Source organism: Strongylocentrotus purpuratus, unplaced genomic scaffold (assembly GCF_000002235.5).
Source record: "Strongylocentrotus purpuratus isolate Spur 01 unplaced genomic scaffold, Spur_5.0 spur5_contig_857, whole genome shotgun sequence".
In the NCBI taxonomy this organism is placed as follows: Eukaryota; Metazoa; Echinodermata; class Echinoidea; order Camarodonta; family Strongylocentrotidae; genus Strongylocentrotus; species Strongylocentrotus purpuratus.
Window position 1 is genome coordinate 227,961 of NW_022145565.1, and position 24,438 is coordinate 252,398.

The 24,438-nt window shown below is 34.8% G+C and overlaps 1 protein-coding gene across 3 annotated transcripts; it reads left to right on the top strand.

The window, feature by feature from the left end:
• The first annotated feature begins 88 nt into the window (after positions 1–88).
• LOC115919012 (islet cell autoantigen 1-like) lies at positions 89–23,590 on the top strand. Of its 3 annotated transcripts, XM_030996948.1 has the most exons (13): positions 89–224; positions 1,481–1,516; positions 4,909–4,992; positions 5,623–5,731; positions 6,727–6,799; positions 7,537–7,660; positions 9,263–9,461; positions 10,107–10,331; positions 12,040–12,147; positions 14,130–14,257; positions 15,240–15,433; positions 17,192–17,440; positions 18,201–23,590. In XM_030996948.1, the coding sequence occupies exons 1-13, from the start codon at positions 211–213 to the stop codon at positions 18,470–18,472; spliced, it is 1,815 nt and encodes a 604-aa protein (XP_030852808.1). In that variant the 5' UTR covers positions 89–210; the 3' UTR covers positions 18,473–23,590. The 3 variants fall into 3 exon arrangements, with proteins under 3 accessions (XP_030852808.1, XP_030852813.1, XP_030852812.1); XM_030996953.1 differs by lacking the exon at positions 12,040–12,147; XM_030996952.1 differs by lacking the exon at positions 1,481–1,516.
• Positions 23,591–24,438: the final 848 nt, after the last annotated feature.

The window sequence follows — 24,438 nt, forward strand, 5'->3', positions numbered from 1 at the left end:
TGAGATCACTTTACTTTGGGAGAGCAGTTGTAGACAATGAGAATGCCTCGATGGGTGAAACAGAATTTTGATCTTTTTGTTTCACTCTCACATTACAGCCCAGACGTACCTTCATGTATCTGTAGCTGTTTGTATGAATAAAGAGCCTGGAGCAGGAAGCTAAGAAGATTCACCAATTTGAGCTGATTATTAATCAAGCAGTAAAGCATCATGCATCAACAAAGGTAAGGATTATCATGGGATAGTATACATAGTAGACCTACATTAGCAAATTTGCACTGCACACAGGTGAAGTCATGATTGGAACAAGACTGAGTTCAAATCTGGCTCAGTGTGGCTTAACCAAGAGAAGTGCATAACACTAATGTGCAAACATCACAACATAAGTACATGTATTTGTGTTATAAAACAGGTCTGCAATATGAATATAAACTTGAAAAATTAGCAACAACCCGATCATAATGCCATCAAATGGACAGTCATGGGGGGGGGGGGGGGGGGGGGGGGGGGGGGGGAGGATGCTGGTGCCATTTTGTTTGAATAACAAGACGGTATATAAGTCTCAATGAGCGCATCAATGTCCTTGCTATTTGCAAGTACATGTACTGTACCTGCATTTCATCGCATCTTTATTTTGTATGCACCAGAGATACGCACTGTGCGCACACCTTAAAGGACATCTTTACTATGCATTAGCACTTTGAGGAACTTTTTTGCATGGTAGGCGTGGTAGTAAAGAATGATGCACGGTCACGGGGTGTCATTTGACCAATTAGATTGCCTACATTCTAGAACCTGCTGTATACAAGAGTGACCTTTCATCAAAGCTCCTATAGTCCTATTCTGAAAGTCATTTCAGTACTTTTTAGCACCAATTTATGGCAAGTAAAAATATGTCCAGAGTGCAAAATGCTTATTTAAGTTGTTGAAAATCATAATATGATTGCTTAGAGGTTGGAACATGTTAAAAGGACATACCTACAGCTAGTAAATAAATGAACTGTAACTTTAATTGTGCTAAATACTACTAAACTGTCAAAAAATATAAAATTGAATGATATAAATCTGTTGTTTTTCTATGTTTGAGTTTCACTGAATTCTGGTTATTGGAATATTGACAAGATTATTCAGATCATCATAAAATAGTATTGTGACACATTACATCTTACAGTAGCGTTGCTAAGATACATGCAAAAAGATGTCATTTTTCAGGATTTTGCCCTAATTTCAGGCTCTGGCACGTTTGTTTTGGTTTTGTCAGTCTTCACAAAGTGCAGAATGTGTCAGGGTCCAACATGTCTGTTTTCAGGCTAAATGAATGAAACCAATCGGCTCTCTCAACTTCCCTTGTTATATTAGATGAAGGAGAGGGCCTTAATTTCAAATAGCATTGCCTTTGCATATAAAGCACTGACACTGTACTGTTACAGCATGAATGTAGCATCTTTTATCCAAACACTTTTATGATAAATACTTGTAGGCCTGAGAATCCAGAAGAAGGTCCTTTAGTAGAAAGGTCAGTATTGGTTGATGTTTGTTTGTTTGTCTGAGTGCTGTTCTTCACGAGCATGAAATCAATCAAACTCTTTGTTTTCAAAGCCTAGATTTAGTAGTCAGACTGTGATATCATTTTGTTAAGTTTCATGAATGTAAATTAGAATAAAAGATGACCAAAATATCTCATTATTGTAGTTTAGTTTTTGTTTTGTTGTGTATTGGGAAAGCTAATCCCATTCTGTTCGTGTACCATTTCTCTATCTTTGTTTTTTTATTTCGGCTTATTCACGAAAACAGTTTTAATCCACAACTCACAGTAAACATAAATAATTGATATAATATACTTGCTACTGAATTTATCCAGAATTTTTTTTTTTAGGTTTTCCAGTGGGTACACTGGGGAGGGAGTAAAGGGGTCTTTTCTTTTGATTAATTTGGAAAAACATGGTATGAATCCTGTATGATAATAAAGTATTTAGAGTTTGGTTTCTGTGAAACATTTGCTTTGGATTTACCAGTAAACATGGGATGGAATCTGAAAGGTACAATTCTCTATATTTTATTTTACGCTGTACATGTACATGTAATGTAGTTGCAATTTTGTAGACCATTATCTATTGTAACAAACAAAAATATAGCAGCTACATGTACATCGCTATTTTAGTACAGAGATTATCTACATGTAGTTCATATGTGTACTAGATTAAAAATGTGTTTAGAAATAAGATTGTGCCACAGTAAATCATTGTGTATTACAGCTTGTATTTATTCCATATTAGTGGATGCTGTTGTTCCTTTTTTTAATTATTGCAGTTCAACTAACACACATTTATAGCGAGTTTTGACAGCACAATATTTTGTTTTGAAATTGCTATTGGCTACTGTAATAACTTTAACATTTTTAACATCTTTTTACAAAACCATCGTTTTTCCCCCCTTTTTTTCCTTGTTTTCGTTTGCTTACTTTCCTTTAAACACCAATTTATAGTTAAAGTTACAATATGAAATAGAGCTGGCAGTTTTCAGTTGCTTTTTTCTCTGTTTGAACACTTAATCTTCAGTATCATCAAAGAGCATATATGTTTCTCTGTGAAAAAGCATGCAATTTGTATTATGTGTACTTGCATGCAGACATATAACAGACACTGTTAAATGCTTGAATCATACAATCAACATACTGTACAATACAGTTCGAGGCCTCAAATCATAGGCTTATTTAGTAAATTAAATTTACTGGGATTGGTCTAGTGTTGAACCTGCCCTGATTCTAGATCTAGGACTAGTAGTGTTTCCCATAGCTACATGTACCTGTAGGTTTAAAGGTAAAGACCAGTTATGGTCATGCGATTGCATTGTGAAAGAAACGTTGTGGAATCGATCAGAAAAGGTTGATCATCTAGCATCTAGCATCTGCAAGGTTCTGGAATCATCAAAATGATAAGAAATTTGGCCCATTCTTCGTAAAGTTACAGCACTATACACAGAAAGATGTATATGGGACTACCCTATATCTCTCACAGACCATGAGAGAAACAAATTTACCAATTATATGAATTAGTAGGCGGTTTCCCGGCAAATTTTTTATCATCATGTCTTAGTCAAAACATATTCTTTCACATGATTGGTAATGAGAGCTTCCATTTCATTTTTTGAAATTGGGGCGTTTCCAATACTGGTCTTTACCTTTAATAGCAGTGGTGTCTGATATATATAACACAGGCCTAAGATAATACATGTACATACTTACATTGACAGTGTACATGTATGTACTGAGTAGCAACGTGCTACAAATTATGTACTAGCAGCAATAGAGTTAGTGAAGTCAATACATGTTCAGTGTATGAACATGTATATTAATTTACAATTATTTTTTTTTTAAAGGACTTACTTTTTTTAGTGTTTAAGCTACCTGTACTGTTGGATATATTTTAAGTAAAATGGCATGTGCCTTATGATTTAAAAATATTGAATGGAAATAATTAAAGCAATATTGCTCAAATAATTTATATGAAAAAGAGATAAAGTGGTCATTTCCTCTTTAGTGCATGTTACTGATTGCAGGAGTACAGTATTATAAAGCACTTATGCATTAATTTTTTTAAACAAAAAGAGAGTATATTTCCTGGTACAAAATCTCCTGGTTAATTAATATCTTCATAGTAAAATGACATGTACTCCTAAGCTGGCATTGGCCTTAATATAGTTTGTGTGAATTATAGATCTCCTATCTTGTTAAAGGAAGAGAGTAGATCTGCTCTAATGAAAAAGGAAATAAAGAAGTACCGGTAGCCATTCATAAAACATCTAAATTGTAATTCATGTTGTGTCCCAACGTTATGTCATTTTACTTGATGTTTGAGCAGTTGCGCACTCTTATACTTTGACTTACTTGAGAAAGATGTTAATTTGGAGACCTCAAACATGGAAGACCACTTCTTATTATTGGTGAATGGGCTACCCTGACAAAAGATTAGAAGTAAATAAATAAACACATTGTATACTGTACATGTAGACAACATGTGTAATTCAGTAAACAGAGCTTTGTAAAGATACTACATGTACATGTAGATAGCCCTCTTTGTACTGCACAGGTGTGTTCATTCATAACAGAAATTTGTCCTGGTATCCATCGTAATTCAACCTCAGATACATACATGTGAAGTCTGAGTGGAATTCAGACATTAATCAGATTTGTACATGTAGGACAGCAGCATATATTGACCTCATGGTGAATTTACCACTCTACTAGCGTATACAGGTTTTGGATTAATGTTGTACTTAATATGCCTGAAATTATGGTTTGTAAAAAGTTACTAAAAACAAATTTTGATCATAATAATGCAGGTGTGTACATGTAATTGCACAGAGATTGATATGCATATACAGCTAACCAATTTACACAATGTTTTGCAGCTTTCATTTGCAATTCACACTCTAGTTTATTACTACCGGTAGGTCTTTTTTTCATTTAAGAATAAAGAAAGGATGAATTCATTTCTTGTTTTTTTTAATGTGACTTATTCGAAAATAAAGAGGAACATTTTTAATATGATTTATAAACTACCAGAGTTTCAGAATATATACCGTAGAGCTCTTTATTATGGTGAAAATCTGAAGTTTTATAGCCTACATGATTACAAACAGGTTTACTACAGTTCACCCAATGACTACTGAATTCTATTATTTCCATAGGCTTTATACAGGGGTTACCTGGTACACATAGGCAATGGGTTAAGATTGCACACATGTACTGTACATGAGTTATGTATTAGCTTTAATTAAGTTACCCATCATGTACATGTATATGAAATAATTTGTGAATGATAGCACTTACATCCTACATGTACATTGAATTACACTCTTGTCTGTGTTTATAATGTATATTGATTACTGTTTGTGTTTGATTTTCAGGAACTGGGAGGCTGGCTACTCTTCTTCATCGTATGATAAATATGTACAGGAACAGTCAGGAGGCAAGAAATCTGTGGCTAACAGGTAAGATAACATCATGTGCTTAGAGCCAGAGAGGCATTTAATTGATAAACAGTGAAACCTGTCTATAAAGACCACCCAAGGGAGACAATAAAAGTGGTCTTTGTAGACAGGTGGTCTTTCTATACAGGTGGTTGTTATAGCAGGTTTGACTGTATATACTTAACACACAGTGAAAATCCTTCTGACCCCAAAGATACAACATGTACATGTACATGTATGTTGGCAAAAGTCTCATTATTAATGAGGGAAAAAACCCAACTGAGTATAAGACTGACTCACCTATGTCCAGGAGCATTCAGGGAACAAGTCTTGTTTGACCAGGATTTTCATAACATGACACTTGTTTTACAAAATTCAAAAAAGTGTAATGTGCATTTTGAGTTTCTCGTTTCTAAAGTTGGTGTAAAGGTCAAACAATGTTGATACTGAAAAAACACAGTGATCAAGTACTTAGGAAAGACATAAGATGTCTCTCTGTGCCTTTGTATAGCCTTTGAAATTATCAAGCTTCACTAACAGTTATTTATAATTATGATTGTGTTGGATGCAACAGCAGTTCCTGATAATGAGAAAAGATATTGAGATTGTCGTACTGTGACTATTTCTTTGTCTCTTTGTCTCTTTGTATAGAATGCAGCAGCAGTATTGGGTGACCAAACAGAGTATGATCAAGAAACTTGGAAGGAAAGAAGATGAACATGTGATAGCTGGTGACTCGGAGCTTGATGCCAAATTAGAAGTAAGAACATCAAATAATCATTTGTCATATTCTTTTTCAAAATTGTGTATGTTAAGTGATTGATGTTTGCTTACAATAAAAATAATAATATTACTATTTTGATTTATATAGCCTTTTTCCCAGAGTATCCAATGTGCTACTCCTTAGTCTAAGGAAAAATTAAGAATTGTAGAGGTGTGTTTTCAAATGTTTTTTTTTTCAGACATGCATTGAGGGCAATGGATTGATAGGGATTGGGAATGAGATAGGAAGAAGCTGATGTAGATTGAAGTGAATGTGGTGTTCTTTGTTGCAGAAAGAGTTAATTTGAACAAGTATCCAGTATTGTATTCTCTCAGTAACTGAAATCCAGTATAGTTTGTTAAGGGTAGTATGGGACCGTTTCAGTTTAGTAAGTCAGAATGCTAAGATAGCCAGTGACTCTACAACCCAGGCTCTAGTGACAACTCTCCCATGGTGAACTTCTAACATGAACCAATCAACCCTAAACCCAACACTAATGTGCAACCCAACCCCAACCCTCATTCTAACTTTTATGCTTTTGACATAATAAAGCCTGTAGTGAACATTACTGAAGCCTGTTTTAAAATACCAAACTGGACTAGGTCTTATTTGTTGGTAGTTAAGCGATGAGGGAACTTTGTATTTTGAAAGTGGTTTGAAAGACGAATGCCTTATCCATGGGTATCCACAAACCCACATTCTTCATTTTGAACTAGGGAGTTTAGATTTGAGGACATATGCTCTAGATCCTGAGCTGATACAAATCTTTTTTTCACTTGTTATGGTTGTTTACAATGTGTAGGGGAGGGAACAGAGAAGTCTAACAGGAAGTAAAAGAAGAGATCTTCAATAATAAAATAATTAGGATGGACAAATATTCATGGAAAAAGAAATTGATGTGGGAAATTATGTTTGGAAAGTAGTTAAGCTATTTGCTATGCATAAATATACAGATTAGTTAATCATTTTGATGTTTCTTTTGATTGTTGCAGGTTTTCAAGTCAATTCAGAACACATGTATGGAAATGCTGAGAATAATAGAGAATTATCAAGACAATTTGTGTGGTAAGTCATCTTGTGTGTTAGTTAGGGATATGGCAGATGTTTTCTAAAATAATAGTAATGATAATGGTGGCTTAATAAATAGTGCACAATCTGCACACATCCACCATGCCGTGAGACTCCTAGTATTCCAATAGTATTACCCCTGTCATAGCTGGCGTCCAAATATGTAATGCTCTGGAATATTGGGTACTCACTTGCACCTGGATGTAGAGCGGCAAAATAGATTAATGTCTTGCCAAAGGATGTTGGTGCCAGGATTTTGTAACATGGACTATCTTGTTCTGTGGGCCCCAAAAACTGATTAGTTAGCATTGTTTGGCTTTGAGACATGTTGATTTAACTTGAATGAAGTATGCTTGGTTTCATCAAGTTTACATTGTTTACCAAACTTAAAGCTCTGTTATAGTGAATAATACATTTTGATTTCATATCACTTGCCCTATGATAACCAAAGTAGTATCTTCACATATATCAATTCCTTGACATCGTTGAGACTTTTAAATATTTTTGTAGCATTATCTTGAGAGGAAGGGGTGCGTTGATTCTTAAAGCAGTTGCAGATGATTGGTAGAGAAAAGACTGGAGGGAAAGACGAGAGACAGACAGATAGACAGATAGACAGATAGACAGATAGACAGACAGACAGAGAGAGAGAGAGAAGGATAATAGTGTAAGGGGAGAGATGTTAATAACATAAATTGTTACATTTTCTTTTAATTGTTGTGTTTGTATCATAGCATTATCTCAGGAGGAAGGTAGTATGGGTCGTTTCTTGAAGCAGTGTAGTAGTGTTGATAAGACGAGAGCTGGTAAGATGATGGCTGCGGTGGGTAAAGCACAGACTAGTTCATCAGAACAAAGGTAAATATAACTACTCTCTTATTAACAACAACAACTCATCTATTATGATGACTACATCAATATTAGTAATATTATTATCATTAAGTTTTGTTTTGCAGAGAAAATCAGGAGAGGGGATTTTCAAGGATTGAGAGAATTGCAACCATTAAAAAATCTGAATGCTCATGTTATCAAATAGTTCTTACGTTCATCATCAAACAGTAATAAAAGAAATCGTTGAATATTCCTTGTTTAAAACAGAGTAAATCTATTTATGATGAATAGAATGTTTTATGTTTTACATCCAAGTAGATCCTTGATATTTGATTGGAGGATTGTTGGTCACATGATATTCAATAAATATTCTATCAAATTGAACGACTTTGTCATTGAGCGTGCATATGAAATTAAGGTTTAGACACATTTTCTCTAGTTCGAGTTTCACAGCAAGAGAAGTATTCTTGTTACATAATAAATGGTCTACTGTGATGACTGTGTAATAATAGATAATTATACTCTCTAAATGTCCCTAGGCAAAACAAAAAAATGACAAAGAACATCAACAAGAAAAATAAAATCAAAACACTCGCTTAGACTAGCATGAATACAGTGCATTAGTTACATTTTTTAAAACTGAAGTGATAATGCTCTCTCAAGTTCTAGGGATGTTTTGCAGGTGCGGGGACAGGAAAGAAAGACCCTTGTGTGAAAGGGATCTACAAACAAAGTACAAAGAACTTTTGTTTTTATATGTACATGGCTTTGTGAAATACAAAACTAACATCATACAGCCAACTCCTTCCAATACATGTAGCATGTAAACTGAATCAGAATCTAATTACAAGCAACAAACCTCTTGAATCAGCCAAGTAGGTTTGAAAGCTCAAGTGTACCAGTAGATATGAGGGATTATCATCTGATGTAAGGTTTGCTAGCCTTGCCAGGCAAGGTGTAGGACTGAATAATACTCTCAAACCCTCACACCATGGAATAAGATCCCATGTAATTGATCACTAAATATTAGAATTAACAGTAATTATCTCACTGCAAATACATTAACATTGACTATTTCATTGAAGGGGAATTAGCCTTTAATACATGTATAGATAGATGAAAACAGAAATATGGGAAATTTGAGGTTTCAAAATAGAATTAGAAAGTTATGAAGTTTTGTAAGTCAAGATTATTCAATATCCAACGGGTGATGACTGGAAGACCGTTCATTATTTCTTTTTCAAACTTTTTTATGAAATAGAAAGATTCACTAGCTTTTTAATTTCAATATCATATGTAGAATCTCCTGTTGAAGGTTCAGTCATTATATGTGATATACGATGGATCTTCACATTTGTTTTGTTCGTTATAAAATTTTGAAAAAGAAATAATGGACGGTCTTCCAGTCATCACCCATTGGATATTGAATAATCTTGACTTACAAAACTTCATAACTTTCATATTCCTTGTTAGACATTAATACCTTGTGAGTTTGTTCTTGTTCTCTGATTATTCTGCTTTTATTTGAATCAATTTTCTACAAAACATTGATAGATGAATAAGCTCTATATAAGTATTGACCAAAGCATTGAGTATAACATGGTATCCTACATTTTGACCTGTTTTCAGATTGGCTTTGCGTCCTCCCCTTGCGAGACTGTACCAAGAGATTGAGACGTTCCGTTACCGTGCTATCTCAGACACACTCATGACAATCAATCGAATGGAAGGATCGCGGTTAGAATACAGAGCAGCTCTGCTATGGATGAAAGATATCTCTAAAGAACTTGATCCAGATACATATAAACAGCTTGAGAAGTTCAGAAAGGTAAGACGTCTAGCTATCCATTGATGTTATGATTTTCACGATAAATCATTGTGGTTTAGGGGTTTATTTACTTGAATTTGAAATACATACCAGGATGTTTGAAGTTTGAAGTTTTATTTAATCCACATTTTACATAAGAAAAACAGTTTATATTCTTTTTTAATTTTTTATACAGGCGTATATTATATAAGAGTAGATTTCACACGGAAAAAAAAAAAAAAAAAAAAATTCAAATCAAGTATAATGTACGGAAAATAAGTACGAAATGTGGGGAGCCTGAAGGAAAAAATTATATCTTGCAATTCATATTTAGTGAATTGGTTGCTTGGAGGAAGAACTAATTTGACTGCTTTAAGTGCTATTAGCTAGAAAGCTGAAAGGAGTGAACACTAGAAACATCATTGCAAACTGATGTGAATGATTTACAAATGGCCAATATTGTAAACATATATACATAGCAGTGATAGTTTCACTCATGGATTTGTTGTTATGTTTGTATGATACAGTTCTTTCCCCTGATTATTTTCTCTTCTCCTTAATCATTTTAAATAGTGGACAAGTCAGATTAAAAAAGGAAAGAAGTAGTTTTTTATTTTCATGTTGTGAGCAGTCATCTACCAAAGTGTCATTTTCTAATCCCACCAGGTTCAGGCTCAAGTACGTTCCACCAAGGCTCGCTTTGAGAAGCTCAAGAACGATGTCTGTCAGAAGGTAGATCTCCTTGGAGCTAGCCGCTGCAATCTCTTCTCCCACACCCTCGCCTCCTATCAGAACACACTCCTTCACTTCTGGGAGAAGACGTCAAGAACCATGGCTGCGGTCCAAGAAGGCTTCCGGGGGTATCAACATTATGAATTCAACATGCTCAAGGTAAGGCATCATTGTCATAGCAATCATTATTATGATCTTCTTTATTGTTGATAGCATCACCAGGAACTTCATATTCAACAGCTTTAATAGAGTGGTGAAGTGTGACGTCATCAAAAATCTATTTTGGGAATTTCTCAATTTTCTCTTCATTTTCTCGAAAGAGCATAAAAAAAAAATATCTGAATGTATTGGCTGAGATATGACCATCTGAATAAATAGATTTCATATGGGAACACAGTGATTGCTTTGGTTCATAACATTATGAGCCAGAGCAATATAACACTGACTCCCTATAGGAAATCTATTTATTTAGATGGTCATATCTCAGCCAATACTTAACATATTCAATTGGTTTTCGACATTTGGACATTGTTTTTGATGATCTTTCGGAAAATGAAGAAAAAATTGAGAAATTTTATAAACACATTTTTACACAGCTTTGGTACTCTATAGTGAAGTGAATATTGAGTTAAAAGATAACCTCACTAAATCACCACTACCCCTCCCTCTATATTTAAAATAAGAGGTATATATATATATATATATATATATATATATATATATATATATATCATGTAAGTGCTTTAATTTGGAAGCCACTCATCTTGTATGTATTGTCCAACTATTTGTGCAACTATTTGTGCAAAGTCTGTTTGTTTGATGGTTTAATTTGTTTCATTGTTGCAGAGTTAAATTGAATTTGTTTAATAAAAGTAGTGAAATAGACCATCAATGTTTTGCTGTGATTATGTAAGCTTATTTTGCAGTGATTACTATACGTACATTACATCCCAATTTCCCAATTGCTCTGTTGTTTTAACCCGTAATGTGCCAGATTTGTATACCAAACTAGACTGAAAAATAGATGTATTTAATATCTCTCTGATGTTTCTCACGTAATACAATCTAAAACAAAAGGCTGACTGATGGACTATAGAATCAGTAGAATCAGTCATACATGGAACATTAGGAACAAAACCATTAACCAATTAGTGAAACCGCAGTTGTATTACCAATGTGAGTTTACAAGGGTTTAACATCGTAAAGATGATATGCAAGACAGTGTGGAAGAGAGTGATCCTAATCATCCTTAGTAAAAGATGTAGGGATTCATCAGAAAAACAGCCCCTAAAAATTAATTGATGATCTTATAAATAAAATTAACAATGAGAGCCAGTTTTTTAAAAAAGTTGTTTTTATTGGCTACTTTCTGTTTACTGTATGTATTTTGGATGGCCTAGTTTATGTGTATTTGGTTATACATGAGTGGAGACAAGGAAATTAACTGTTTATAACTAAGCAATTGGTTGAACAAATGTATAGTTCATTATGAGAATAGATCGTTATAAGAATCAAGTTTTCCCCCGTTAATTTCACCAACAGACTATTTTCTGGGCATATTATATGCTTGGATGTGGTAAGGAAAAGAGATAAAGTATTCATGGAAAGAATGGTGTATCAGATTTAAACAAAAATATATATCAGGCAATGCTCGCGTATAATTTCAGTTTACCCTTGTGTCCCTTTGTCTATTGTTTCTCCACTCATCTGGAACATTTCTTCCCCTTGTCTAGCCACCCTATCCCATTCTCTTCTCTTTTCTTTTCATTCTCTTTATTTTCTCTCTCTCTACATATCTGTTTTGATTTGCTATGTACATACTGACCCTGTGTATCTGTTATGTTTGTGATGATGTATTTCTCCTTAGGAGCTCTCGGAAACCAGTAAACAGCTTGCGGAGATGACCGGAGCTAAAGATGTAGTACCTGATTGGGATGGGCTAGAACAGAACGCTCAAGGCCGGTTGCAAACAAACGTAAATCTTCACGCTGCAACAATCATCATTTATTTAACCAACTTTCATCTCATCTTGTTTAATAGCATTTGTCTGGTTGCATGTTGTTGATTATTAGACAATGGTGATGGAACTTTGATTTTTTTTCCTGAATTTCATGGAATGCTTCTTCTTCTTGACCACGCATTAGAATGGCGGTATACGTGTAGTTCATTTTTGTTTCCTGTTTATTGTTAAAATGAAGCCCTATTCAGACATGGCTGGGTATATTGCCTCAAAGATTCCAGGGGTTGTGTTGGAGGGGTAAAGAAATCTGTGCAACAATGACCGCTGTGCATTTTCACTATTAAACCAATGTCTTATAAAATGATCGGATGTGAAGTGCACTGCTCTTCTTCTGATCTCATATTATGTTCATACAGTGGCCTTTTCAAAGCAATGTACCCTTTCATGTCTGAATATGGCTGTGTATTTAGAGACATTCTTGCATTCTCTCTTCCTTTCCATGAAACTAGATGTTTGTTATATTTGAAAACTAAAATTGCCATCTATCTTTCTTCTTTCTTTCTCTCCATAAAATGTTATGTTTGTTATATTTGAAAACTAAAATTGCCATCTGTATGTAACAAAATACTGTTACAGTCTTTGCCTCAGTATCTAATTTTCATTTCAATTTCATCAATGGTTTAGCAGAGGGTGACTGTGTTAGTTGTGTCTTTTCTTGCTTCCTATCTTGTTTCTAATCATGCTCTTTTTACCCAATTATCATCATTTCAAATCATTCTTTAGATTACTTGTCGTTCTGTTTGCACTCAGTGGGAGATTAAAAGAAGCGTACACAACCCGGCTCAAATTATAACAAAGTTGCATATAAGAGTCATTAAAAAAAAAAAATTAAAAATTATATTACACAAGATTTTTTTTCATTTGTTTTATTGTATTTTATTTACTAATTTATTAAGAACAAGTCACTTTGGAGGTGATGGTTGACTTGGAAGATGTATAGGCCTATTATTGAATATGATGGATTATAATGTCAAATCTTTTCAGAAATTTGATATACATGTACAGTGTATTGTGAAATACATGAGTTAACAGTGATGCCATTATTGTGTTCCATACTTGTCATAAGAAGAAAGAAATAATTCTTCTAATAACAAAACAAATTTATTTATTAATCTCTGTTGCTTTGAGATGTGAATATAACGAGATATGTAGAATGTAGCCCTAGCATATATAGAATGTAGCCCTTGCAAACATGTATATAGAATGTAGCCCCAGCATATGCAGGTTAGATATAATGCAGGGTCTAGACTTGGGTTGCTAAAATTGGTCGTGTACTTCTGCTGTATTTGACACAAGCTGATATAGATTCAGCTGAATCATGAATTACGGTAGAATATCTATACAGAACCTGTTGGTGCTGACTAAGGTATATATGTCATCAGATATTGTATAGCCATCAGAGAATACCTTGGGTTTTTAAAGGAATATTTGTCATTGTGCCCTGACTAGTAGTGAATGATCTGAATAGAATGAAATTCATAATGCATCTCAATTCAATGCCTAAACAAATAACAATGGATGCAGTCAAACGTGCAATAGACCAGTTCACGGTTAGCACATTACTGCAATGACCCCGAATATCCACAGATCTTCAAAAACATGAAGAGGTCCCACTTTGTACATTTTGAAATAATCACTCCTAAGGCGATGGAGGTGCTATATAAATAGCCTTTGTTTCCCTTTTCAAAGAGTACTTCCAAACCTGCAATACTCCCCATCCCTCTATGGAAGCATGATTGTAGAATGCCCATGATAAAAGTCAGCTATTTGCCTGTTAGAATGTGGAGAATATGCATTTATTATATCTATGACAGTCACTGTCAGCAACATTAACTTTGCTTTGTATTTCATGTAGCCTTTTTATACAGGCTTGCTGATCTTGAATATCCTTATATTGCAAAAGTTTATATGACATTTATACATTCCTTGAATTGCAGGACTTGACACAGACCAGTAAACAGCTGGCTGAAGAGACTAATCCTAAGAGATCAAGTAGGACAGAGTTTGATGAAGCACAAGAAGTGATAGAGGATAAAGATACTCTTCAACAGGTTGCTAGGCAAAGGTAATTTAATCCCATATATAATGTGAATCTGTGTGCAGGGATCTACATTCACATTGCATGCATGTATAACTCTAGGGAATGGTCTATTGTACTTGGGGTTGCTGTGTGTATCGTGCAGATTGCACTTTAATCACTTTCCTGTGTCTCTGAGATGTATAAGGTTCACTTGAGATGAGAGGAAATGTGCTCTTAACTCTGTTAAAATCACATTCTTGTATTGTATTCAATTCAATTCAATTCAAATGAACATTTATTTTCTGCCATATAATTTGACAACATATTTGACATCTGTTCAAACAATACAATTTATACGTAGGAACATGAATATAATTAAAGAACTTGTATTACAAGAAAGAAGGGGTTGACTTGATGATGTTCCTGCTGCCATCTTATTTTAGGTTCATTTTGGTTCTTAGCTCTTTCATACATGACATAGGACTGACAGTACTGGATGAAACTATTGATAATATACTGTAACACTAGGAGAGTTTGCACATCGTTAATGATGGCCATTTCTGAAACCAGAAACTCCTGCAAATTGCAAAATTTTAGTGTTGTAATTCGTTAGCATGAAACTGACGAATCAACACCATCCGCAAAGTGTCTGTACGCAAAAATGTCTTGTTTGACATTGCTGACTTGGTACAGTTGAAAAAATAGTATTTTAATGATTGAGGTGTCGTGGTTTAGTGGATATGTTGCCGGACTGTCAACGCAAGGTCCGTGGTTCGAGTCCCGCCGCGTCACTAATGTCCTTTGGCAAGACATTGATCTACATTTGCCACTCTCCACCCAGGTGAGGTGAATGGGTACCTGGCAGGAATTAATTCCTTGAAATGCTGGAGCCCTGTATAAACGGCAGCTAGGCTAAAGCCGGGGTAATAATAAATGCACCTCGGAATAGAATTATCTAGATAGACGGCGCTATAGAAATGCCTATTGTTATTATTATTATTATTATTATTGTCTTTGTCTTGATCAGATTAATATCCCTTGGTGAAGATCCTGAAAGGCACATAGACCAGGGAGGATCTCTAGACGCTAAGAACAATGGTGTCCATGACCCTTCAAGACAAGGAGCTAATAATCTACTTGGAGAGGAGATGGATCCTGCAGAGAGGACGGCTTTCATGAATCTCATGGGAGGTCAGGAGGGAACAGACAAAGATGACTTTGGTAAGAACACTAGCAATCGAAAGGTGGTCAACCTCTATTAAAGTGACTCAGTAACATTTTTTTCAGATTCTGAAACAAAATCCTGGATTTAGCTCATGCTCCAATGATAATTATAAACCTTTAGGTCAGTCAGGAACCCCATGACTTACACAAGCCGATTGCCTATCTGATTATCAAGATATTGGAAATCAAATTTTTTTTTTTCCTTAACGGTTTATGTAACACTACAGTCTGTTAGGGTAAAGGAGTTTGGTAAACTGGTTACTCAAAGATTTTTACTTTTTTGAGGCACTTCATGATCATTTTGAAGCACAACTTTTTTAGGGCTTCAATATTACACCATATCACAGACAATGATAACATGTAGGGCCATGCACCTCAGATTTAACATTGTTAAACGATGCCTTTAACAGTTGCATCTTAGGATTGTAGAAAATCAAAGAAATCATCGATCATTGGAAGGAAGAGATTGGAGATATCAGTTACTTGCACTGACGTTCTGAAAAATAGTCTAGTAAAATTCAATTGTTTTGTGATGCATGAAATCACAAATATATTTTGGCTTCATAGGAGCTCTAGGAAGTAGGTTTTTGTTATACCATGTATTTACAAAGAGAGTGTAATCCAATCATATTTTGATGATCAACTTGGTTTTCATGCAATTAGCTTGTTAGAGAAGTCTACAAGAGCTTTTTGTGAAGGTGAAATTTTAAAAAATCACACAAACTTGAAGATGTAGTCAATTTTGGCAAACTTTAGAGATCTTTGATTAGCCCTCTGTTTACTTTAGTGAACATAATCATTCCCCTTGTGAATTCTTAGTGTAAGTTAATCTAGTGTCAGTAAAGGCCTGTCTTCATCAGTTTGCCAAATAACCCGCTATTTTCAGACTCGGGATGTCATCCCGAAGCAGGGTATTTAGGTAACAAGACCAAGATTTTTTTGATGTTTTCTTGACCAAATATTCCGCTAACTGCAACTGCGGGCTGATGGGAACGCAAATTATTTGCGATCGAGATAGTAAAAATGGCGGTTATTTGGCAAACTCAAGATAATGAAGACGGGCCTCTTGAAACATCTGAACTCTCTGGTTACTGAAAGTGGAACCGTAGTCAGTGATTTATCAGAACAAAAGACATCTGTTGCGTCAGCCTGTAATTCTCATTGTCCATGGCATGTATTGTGGATGTGGGTGATGCCCTGTATAGTTATAGAAGCTTTTCATTGATGAATTAAGCATTCAGCGCCAGGTAAACTCTTTTCATCAAACTTCTTTAGGTTTGAAACTGGTTTACTGTGTCAGTTTAGTCTCATGCAGATGAGGTTTAAAGCAAAGCTCTATTGGTAGTCTCTTGTTTGTAGGAATGTTTCACATAGGTCCAATGTTTGCTAAAGATCGTTTGTCATTGTTTGTCTAGATTACATGAGGGTAAATAAACCATGGCCTTTTTTATGTGAAGGGAAGGGGTGTTATTATTCCTCTTCTCTCCTTTCATACTAAAAACACTTTTTAGATGATCTTTTCCCACAACGTGATCAATTGAACATACACCTGTAGGTTATAAGTCAACCCTAAACTAAAAAATAGCATCAAATATAGACATACTGAAAATTTTCATCTTACAGTTATCAGTAAAATGCAAGATAGGATAGAAGCCAAAATAATAAAAAGATGTCAATCATATATGACACTTCATTGTATATTTGTTACTGGCACTCAACTTTGTTTTAAATTCAATTGTTTATTTGTCCACCTAGGTGCCTACATTTCAGCTGACCTGCTATCAGGTGACTTACTCAGTCAAGATGATATGAAGGATGAGATGGATTTATTAAATGAGATCCTAAACACGCCCTCTGGTGTTTCGTCAGAGCTCCCTACCCCTATAGAGGGCGCCGTACCAGGGGAGATGGAAGGGGAACAACCCTCGACTGATCAGGGTATGGGAGGCTTCATGCCATCTGATCTACTGGAGATTACATCTATGATGAGTGAAATGCCCACAGGTGAGTGGTAGATATTACCCCTGTGTCTAATCTCTGAGCTCTTAAGATTGGTGTGGGATCAGGGGAGGGGAAGTATATCATGCTTAGCCACGATGTGAAATGTTTATGCTTTCTGGGCCCTCTTGCATAAAAAGTTGCGTTTAAATGTAACTCAAAAAATTAAACGCTACTTGATTTTCAACCAATCAGGATCGCATATTTGGAACTTGCCTTTTTATTTTTTGAGTTGCGATTAAACGTAACTTTTTAAGCAAAAAGGCCCAGAGATAAACATTGAGGTGTGTGAATGACCTCTTGATGAATGGTATAATCCTAGTGATTACCCCTCTATTCTGAGCTTTGACCCCATAGGAGGTGATAGCAGTGACATAGGTCTTACCATCAATCAAAATGTCAGTAAAAGGATATTCATATAACACATGCAAGAAGTCTGTAGCATACAGGTACCTGTCTAGAAAGCAATTATGTTGAAGTTGTCTGTTGCTTCTCATGTTTGCTCATCAAAACAAGGTAGTGACAGTGCTAAAATTCAGTTTATGACTGGACTGGTATTATATTTATTTTTATTCTCAAAGAGTTCTCTTTTACCTACCGGACTGGAATCTGAAAAAGAGGAGAATGATAGGTCAAATACACTTACCAAGTATTTTTTGTGTACAGACTTGTGTGTACTGCTGCATTTTGTCTTTGTCTAATGTAGAACAGATTTGCTATGCCCTATGAGTGAGACACCTGTTATTATTGTTCTCTCTCTCCCTAGGTTCCCCCGCCACCACACCCCAGGGTAGTAGGGAAGGGGGCATGCCAGCTCCACCCCAATACTCAGACCTCTTTGCTGATAGAATGTCGGCAGCCCAGCAAACCCCAGCAGGAGCTAACAAGACTGATTCCAGTAAACCTCAAGCCTTCAAGAAGGGACAGAAGACAGACATGTCTGCTTGGTTTAATCTCTTTGCTGATCTTGATCCTCTCGCTAATCCCGATGATATTGGACATGAGGAGGGAAAGGAGGTTGAAGATAGGAATTGTTAGCGTGGCATCGATGGATGGATTCAATGACTTCATAGCAATCAATGCAAAAATATAAAACCTAATGTCGAGTTCTGCAGCTCTGCAACATACAGTTTTGATATTACATTTCTGTGAGATAAAATTAGTAAAGGATTTTCTCTTTGACTAAGATATCAAAATGTGCCATTTTTAGAGATGTGTTATCAAAGAGGAACACAATAAAAATGTAATGATGAAAAATTGGTATAGTCCTGTTTGATTAGCTTCTGTTGTAATTTAAAAGGTCGGATGTTCTCTCTTACATTGGTTGTTTCCTGTTGTACAATATACATTGCATTTTTCATGCAATGTGTTATGCATCAGCCATTTGCATTGATTTCTATGAAGTCATAATCAAGAACCTCTTGTATATTTCTTATTAGACAAAGAATATTGAAGAAGATTAATATTAGAAATTAACGCATTCCATTGTTGTACATTCTCTGTGTTGAGTATGTAAGGTGAGGAAAAGATATCTAGTATTGGTAGGTTTTCAAGTATGAGAAGATGTATTTATGTGGAATCAGCTTTTGTAAAGATTAATAAAGCTGCATGTGTATTAAGTGATTTTGGAGATAGTAGATGCACATTGAGAAGTTCCAACCAAGTTAAATAGCTACATAAGAAATGTCTTTATTTTATGGGAAGCTATTTTCATGACAAAAATTTGATAGTAAAAAAGGAGGCATCAATGTAAGATCCACAGAATTTTTCTCACTGTATGTCAAACCTTCATTATTACATTTTGGTATATGTATGTTATATTAGACTGCATACCAAATGGTAGGTAGTATGGCATTAGCAGATATGTACAAATATTTGTGAGTAATATAGTTAGGGCTTAATTCCTTTTATTTGAGATGCCATACAAATAGGCTTGCCAAATTGCCCTTGTATTACTTTGATATATTTTGAAAATGTGTGGGGAATATATTCTCAAAGTTCAATTTTTAAAAAAAAATCAGAATTCCTTTTTATGCATGGAAATGCACACACAGATGACCTTTATGAAGTAATGATTAGGCATTCAAAATAATTTTAAAATAGAACACATTGATAGAGTATAGATTTGTAAGTATATCTTTTTTCGGGTGAAAATTCCAAGATATAGCCCAATATGCTGCTGGTTTCCATAATTAATAATATTCACTTTATTAATTTGCAATCCCATAATTATTTTATCTATCATTCCTTTGTGTTTCCTCTCTCAGAAGAATCTAAAACATAAAAGCCAGGTTTCAGAATTCATTAAGTTGATGTCAGTATTCAAAGTTTTAGCATTTCTGGGGAAGTAGTCTGCAAGGTTTAGACACAGCATCATTAGTGCTTTAACATTATACACAGTCAAACTGTTCAAGATTGCCCATTGTCAAGCGTAGTGTTTCTTTCGTCCCTCCTGTTTTTCCTCCGAAAATAGTTAAGAGTGTTGTTTGTACATGTGTATTATCAAGAAAAAAATTGACATATATTGAACTCATGCCGAAAGATGGACGTATGTTGACAGATACAAGACTAGATTAAGATTGATTTTGTTTTTTATATATTAAGTGTGTTGCAGGATATATAGTTCAGATGAGATGTTTCATGATTTATACTTTCCTTTATTAGTTTTTGCTATTTTGGATGTATATGTCTGATTCTTGTATGTATAGAAGTGATGTATCATGTTATAGTTATTATCCCTATTTCCTTGTCTACAGATGGTAGTGGGCTTCTTTATTCAAACACAGAAAACCGCTGATTTAGAAGGGGAAAAACAAGTTGATCTATATAGCGCAGCTACTATACACATGTACTCTAGTGCACTTTACACGATGTATCATATTATTACCCTGGCTGTATCTGAGCTGCCATGATAAGGGGTTTAAAAACATTTAAGGATTTGTTCCTACCTGGTGCCCATTAACTTTACCAGGGTGGAGAGTGGCAAATAGAAATAAATGTCTTGCCAAAGTGGTTGGCCCCACAGCGGGACCCTAACATTCCCATGTGATCCACAGTCTAGTGATATACCCACTAGCCAACACCACCTCTACCTTTTTTATACATAAATAAATGGCAAGCAGTGATGGAAATAGTAGTTATCCATGACAAAGATACTACACCTACTCTTTGTTTCTTCAAAGATTCAGGAAAGTGAAGCGTGTTCCACTACGTCATGAAAAAACCCTACCATGTCATGTGTAATCAAGGTTCATACAGTGTTGCTAAAGTGTACAGGGGTCTAGCACGATAGCGAGTATGCAAACTCAATTTTTAATTGTATGTGCTGGAATTTGTTTAATTATTTTAACTTGATTTTTTTTAATTTTTTGTTTAGATTTTCAAATGAGGTTTTGAGATGATCTCTATCTCTATCAAACCTAGGCAACATCATCTATTGAGGGCCAGAAGGACCTTAACTCTTATACATGTAGTTTAACATAGACTTCATGCTTTCTGGCTTACATCAGATGATATATAGCTTGACCAACACTCTGACTCTCATCTTACCTCTAGCCTTTAAATGCCAAAGTAGAAACCATAAATCTACCACTGTGATCAAGTTTGTGCTATCTTCAATATTCTATGAATGTTTAATAAGAAGTGCATTTAAATGTCAAAAATGTGAAGTATTCTCAAGTCTATTTCAGCTACACAGTCTTACTTGTTTGAGTTGTTTCCATATGATTGATTTTCCACTCTAGCCCACCTTCAGTCATCCATATTCCATGGTGTCAATATTTACTCCTCATGCTTTGTTGATTTTGGTAGTACTTAAAGAATCCAAGGCCTGTGCACAAATTGAGTGTTTTTACTGAGGTACTTTGTAAAAAATGTACCTTATCAAAAAAGAGCACAAGAGTCTGATTTCAATTATTCAAGTGTTCTTTGCTATCAGATTTCTTGTTGTTTTCCCCATGTGAAATGCTACCATGATATGGCTGTATTTTGGAATAATGTTGCTGGTAATGGTTTATCCTTGTTTAATTTGCACACATTTCTGGAAACTCTGTGGATATAATGAATGGATTCACATTGTAATTGATTATAATTTAATTTCTATTTGCAGGCTGTATGCTCTTTTTTAATAACCTTTATATTCTATTTTCAAAAGCACCATACTTGTATATGTAAATACTGAAGCTTCTCAAATGAAATTCAGATTATTGAGGGGGGGAGAACAATGTATTACATGCTTGGATTCAGTTATTTGTATTATTTGTTTCAATGTAGTTTTTTCCTTGTACAACACATGTACATGCATTATTGTTCGTTTTTTTTGTTAAGACATTTTTTTCCTGCAATTAATATGTTGTTGCAATTATTATAAGAGTTATTTAATCACAAGATCTGCTTCTAATTTCTCCATTTAATTATGTGCTATGAGTATTACTATTGTGCAATCTGGAATAAGGAACTATCAAGAATTATTTTGTTCTGTTTGTATATAACTTCGGACTTTGATGTAGTATGCTTGTATAGTTAAGTTTCTTTTCTCCTTTTTTCCCTTTTATGATAGTTTTCCTGTTTGAACCTTTCATTATGTTATTCATAGTTTCCCTTGGGGCTGTATTCTGCAATAGTTTTCATTGTATTTTAGATTAGTTGTATTAATCAAGGGATTAACTGCACTTTCTCAAGTGATTCCATAGGATATGGAATAACTAACAACATACACTCCTCAGTCTAATGTACCCTGTGTAATGATAAAGGCTACATGCAAAGCAGAGCTGTTTAGGGCTGTCCCATTTATTTGCTATTGCCATCATTGGAAGGTAACCTGTATGTAATCCTAGAACGGTCCCATTTCATCTGTCCATTAACAAATGTATGTGTAATGTGACAACGGTACTATTTCAATGGTTTAATATATGTATCAAATGATTAGTATTCACCAAGGATTGATAGACAATATTGATAGATGCATGAAAGTATTATGAGGTTATACATTGGAATTGTGGATGGGCATACAAGTCAATGGTATACGGTTTATACCTTCTATTTATATTCCTGTGTACATCTTGCTTCAATGAACTGTATGCATGATTACATACATGTATATCATGTTTCAAGGAGTATTTTGTCTCATTGACTGGTGATCTGCAGTAAACCAGGATATCCCAGTAGACTGACAGCCCACAAGATTAATACCAGTGTGATCCCCTAGAAAAGATGTGAGAAAAAAAGTGAGACTGTTGGTCTCAAGGGCTGTTGGTTTCATAAGCTGTAGCCACAGAAACTCTCTGGAAAAGCCTTAACCATAAAACAGAAGAGGCTTTTCCCATTTTACCGGGTACTTCATTAGTTCAATTGAAGAGGAAATTAACATTTTGTTCGAATTAATGAGTAGCATTTAGTTGTTTTTTTCTGTAGTATTTGTATTTTCATCGAAATTATTTCAAGAATACTTGAGTATTCAGTTCTGTGTAGCTTTATACTTAAACAATGGTCACCCAGTGTACTCATTTAGTGGGTATGTAGACACAGTGCTTGCTGTAATCTATATGATTAATAACAGATTTTCACTCAGTACTTTCTCTTTCATTTGTTATGTATTTAAAGTCCTTAAGAGTGTTTTCTATGATGAGGAATCAGTTATTTTAGGACAGACTTGAAATGTCTGTAAATCATCATCTTTGTGGTATTGTACTGTACGAGGTGTATTTATCATTCATGTAGCTATGTTCATTGGCCACCTTTTGGTACTAATTGTGTGTTCATGTGAAATAGTACTATTCAAACTTTTCTATACTAGTTTCATCAACAAGGATGTCTTGGTCATTTAATGTTCCCATGTATTCACTGTGGCAATGGCAAATAGTTTGATGTACGTTATTAAACCTGTATTAGTTTCATGCATTCATGTTTTAATGTTAACCCCAATCCCACTCCCCATGGCAATTTTGTAGAGCTAATTTTAGTACTAGTTTTCTTTGCAGCTATTTTGTATATACTTTTATTCATTTGGGCCGGTACATTCCTAATGCTATGGCATATTATTTCTGTTTTGAGTACTGTTGAGTAGTTCTACAGTAGTCCATGATAGACAAATTATATGTGTATTCTATACAGAGAAACTGGTTGGAATAAAGAGTTTAATCCTTATCATAAAATGCAGTTATCGTAGTCATGTAAATGTATTTATTTGTATGGTCATTGTAATAGATACCTACTGATAGTTAGCATTGTAGGGAATGTAGAGAGAGGGAGAATGAGAAGAAGATCAAGAAAAGAAGAAGAGAGAGAGAGAGAGAAAGAGGGAGAGAAAGGGAGAGAGAGAGAGATGAGGAGAGATTGAAAGAGGGGAGACAAGTGAGAGAGAAAGGTTGAGATAAAGTTAACAGAGGATAAGAACAGATGATGGAGAGTGGTACATTTTAATTGTAAAGTGCTTGTTGTCTTCTAGATGTCCTTATCTTTTGTTTTTTAGAGATACAATTGACCTGTTAGTGATGAATATGACGGAGTGTATCTGTTGTGAAAGGAAAGGAAAGAACTGAAGAGGAGAAAAAACAGTGGGATGGGGCAAGGAATGCAAAGACATGAAAAAACAGGAAAAGACAAAGAACTTGGGATAATGACGTAGAAAGAAAGTAGTGAAAGATTTACAGATGAAGTGTATATGTGTAAAGTATTTTGTAAAAGAGCAATTAGAGAGGAAGGGGCAAGTCTCAATTGCATCACTATTGTCATACCGGTAGTCATCTTGATGTGTTTATACATGTATCATACTTGATTGATAACCTGTCTACTGTGCATTTACCAAATGTGTTGGGGATTGTATATATATATACAGGAAGGAGAATGTCAGTATAATGGTTACTCTCTTCCTACGTTTGTCTTTTGCACTGGTACAATCAAGGTCAGAATGCATTCTGTCTACCAGTAATCATCTTTGATTTTTTTTAAATACCCATGTTTCATAAAATGCCCCTTTTATTCTGTTTTCCAAACACATCCATCTA

What these genes read in the sequence shown, in the direction of transcription:
- LOC115919012 (XM_030996948.1), top strand. An exon ending in GAAGGTCCTTTAGTAGAAAG is followed by an intron (nt 1,517 to 4,908) that starts GTCAGTATTGGT and finishes TTTGATTTTCAG; the next exon opens with GAACTGGGAGGCTGGCTACT. An exon ending in ACTAGTTCATCAGAACAAAG is followed by an intron (nt 7,661 to 9,262) that starts GTAAATATAACT and finishes ACCTGTTTTCAG; the next exon opens with ATTGGCTTTGCGTCCTCCCC.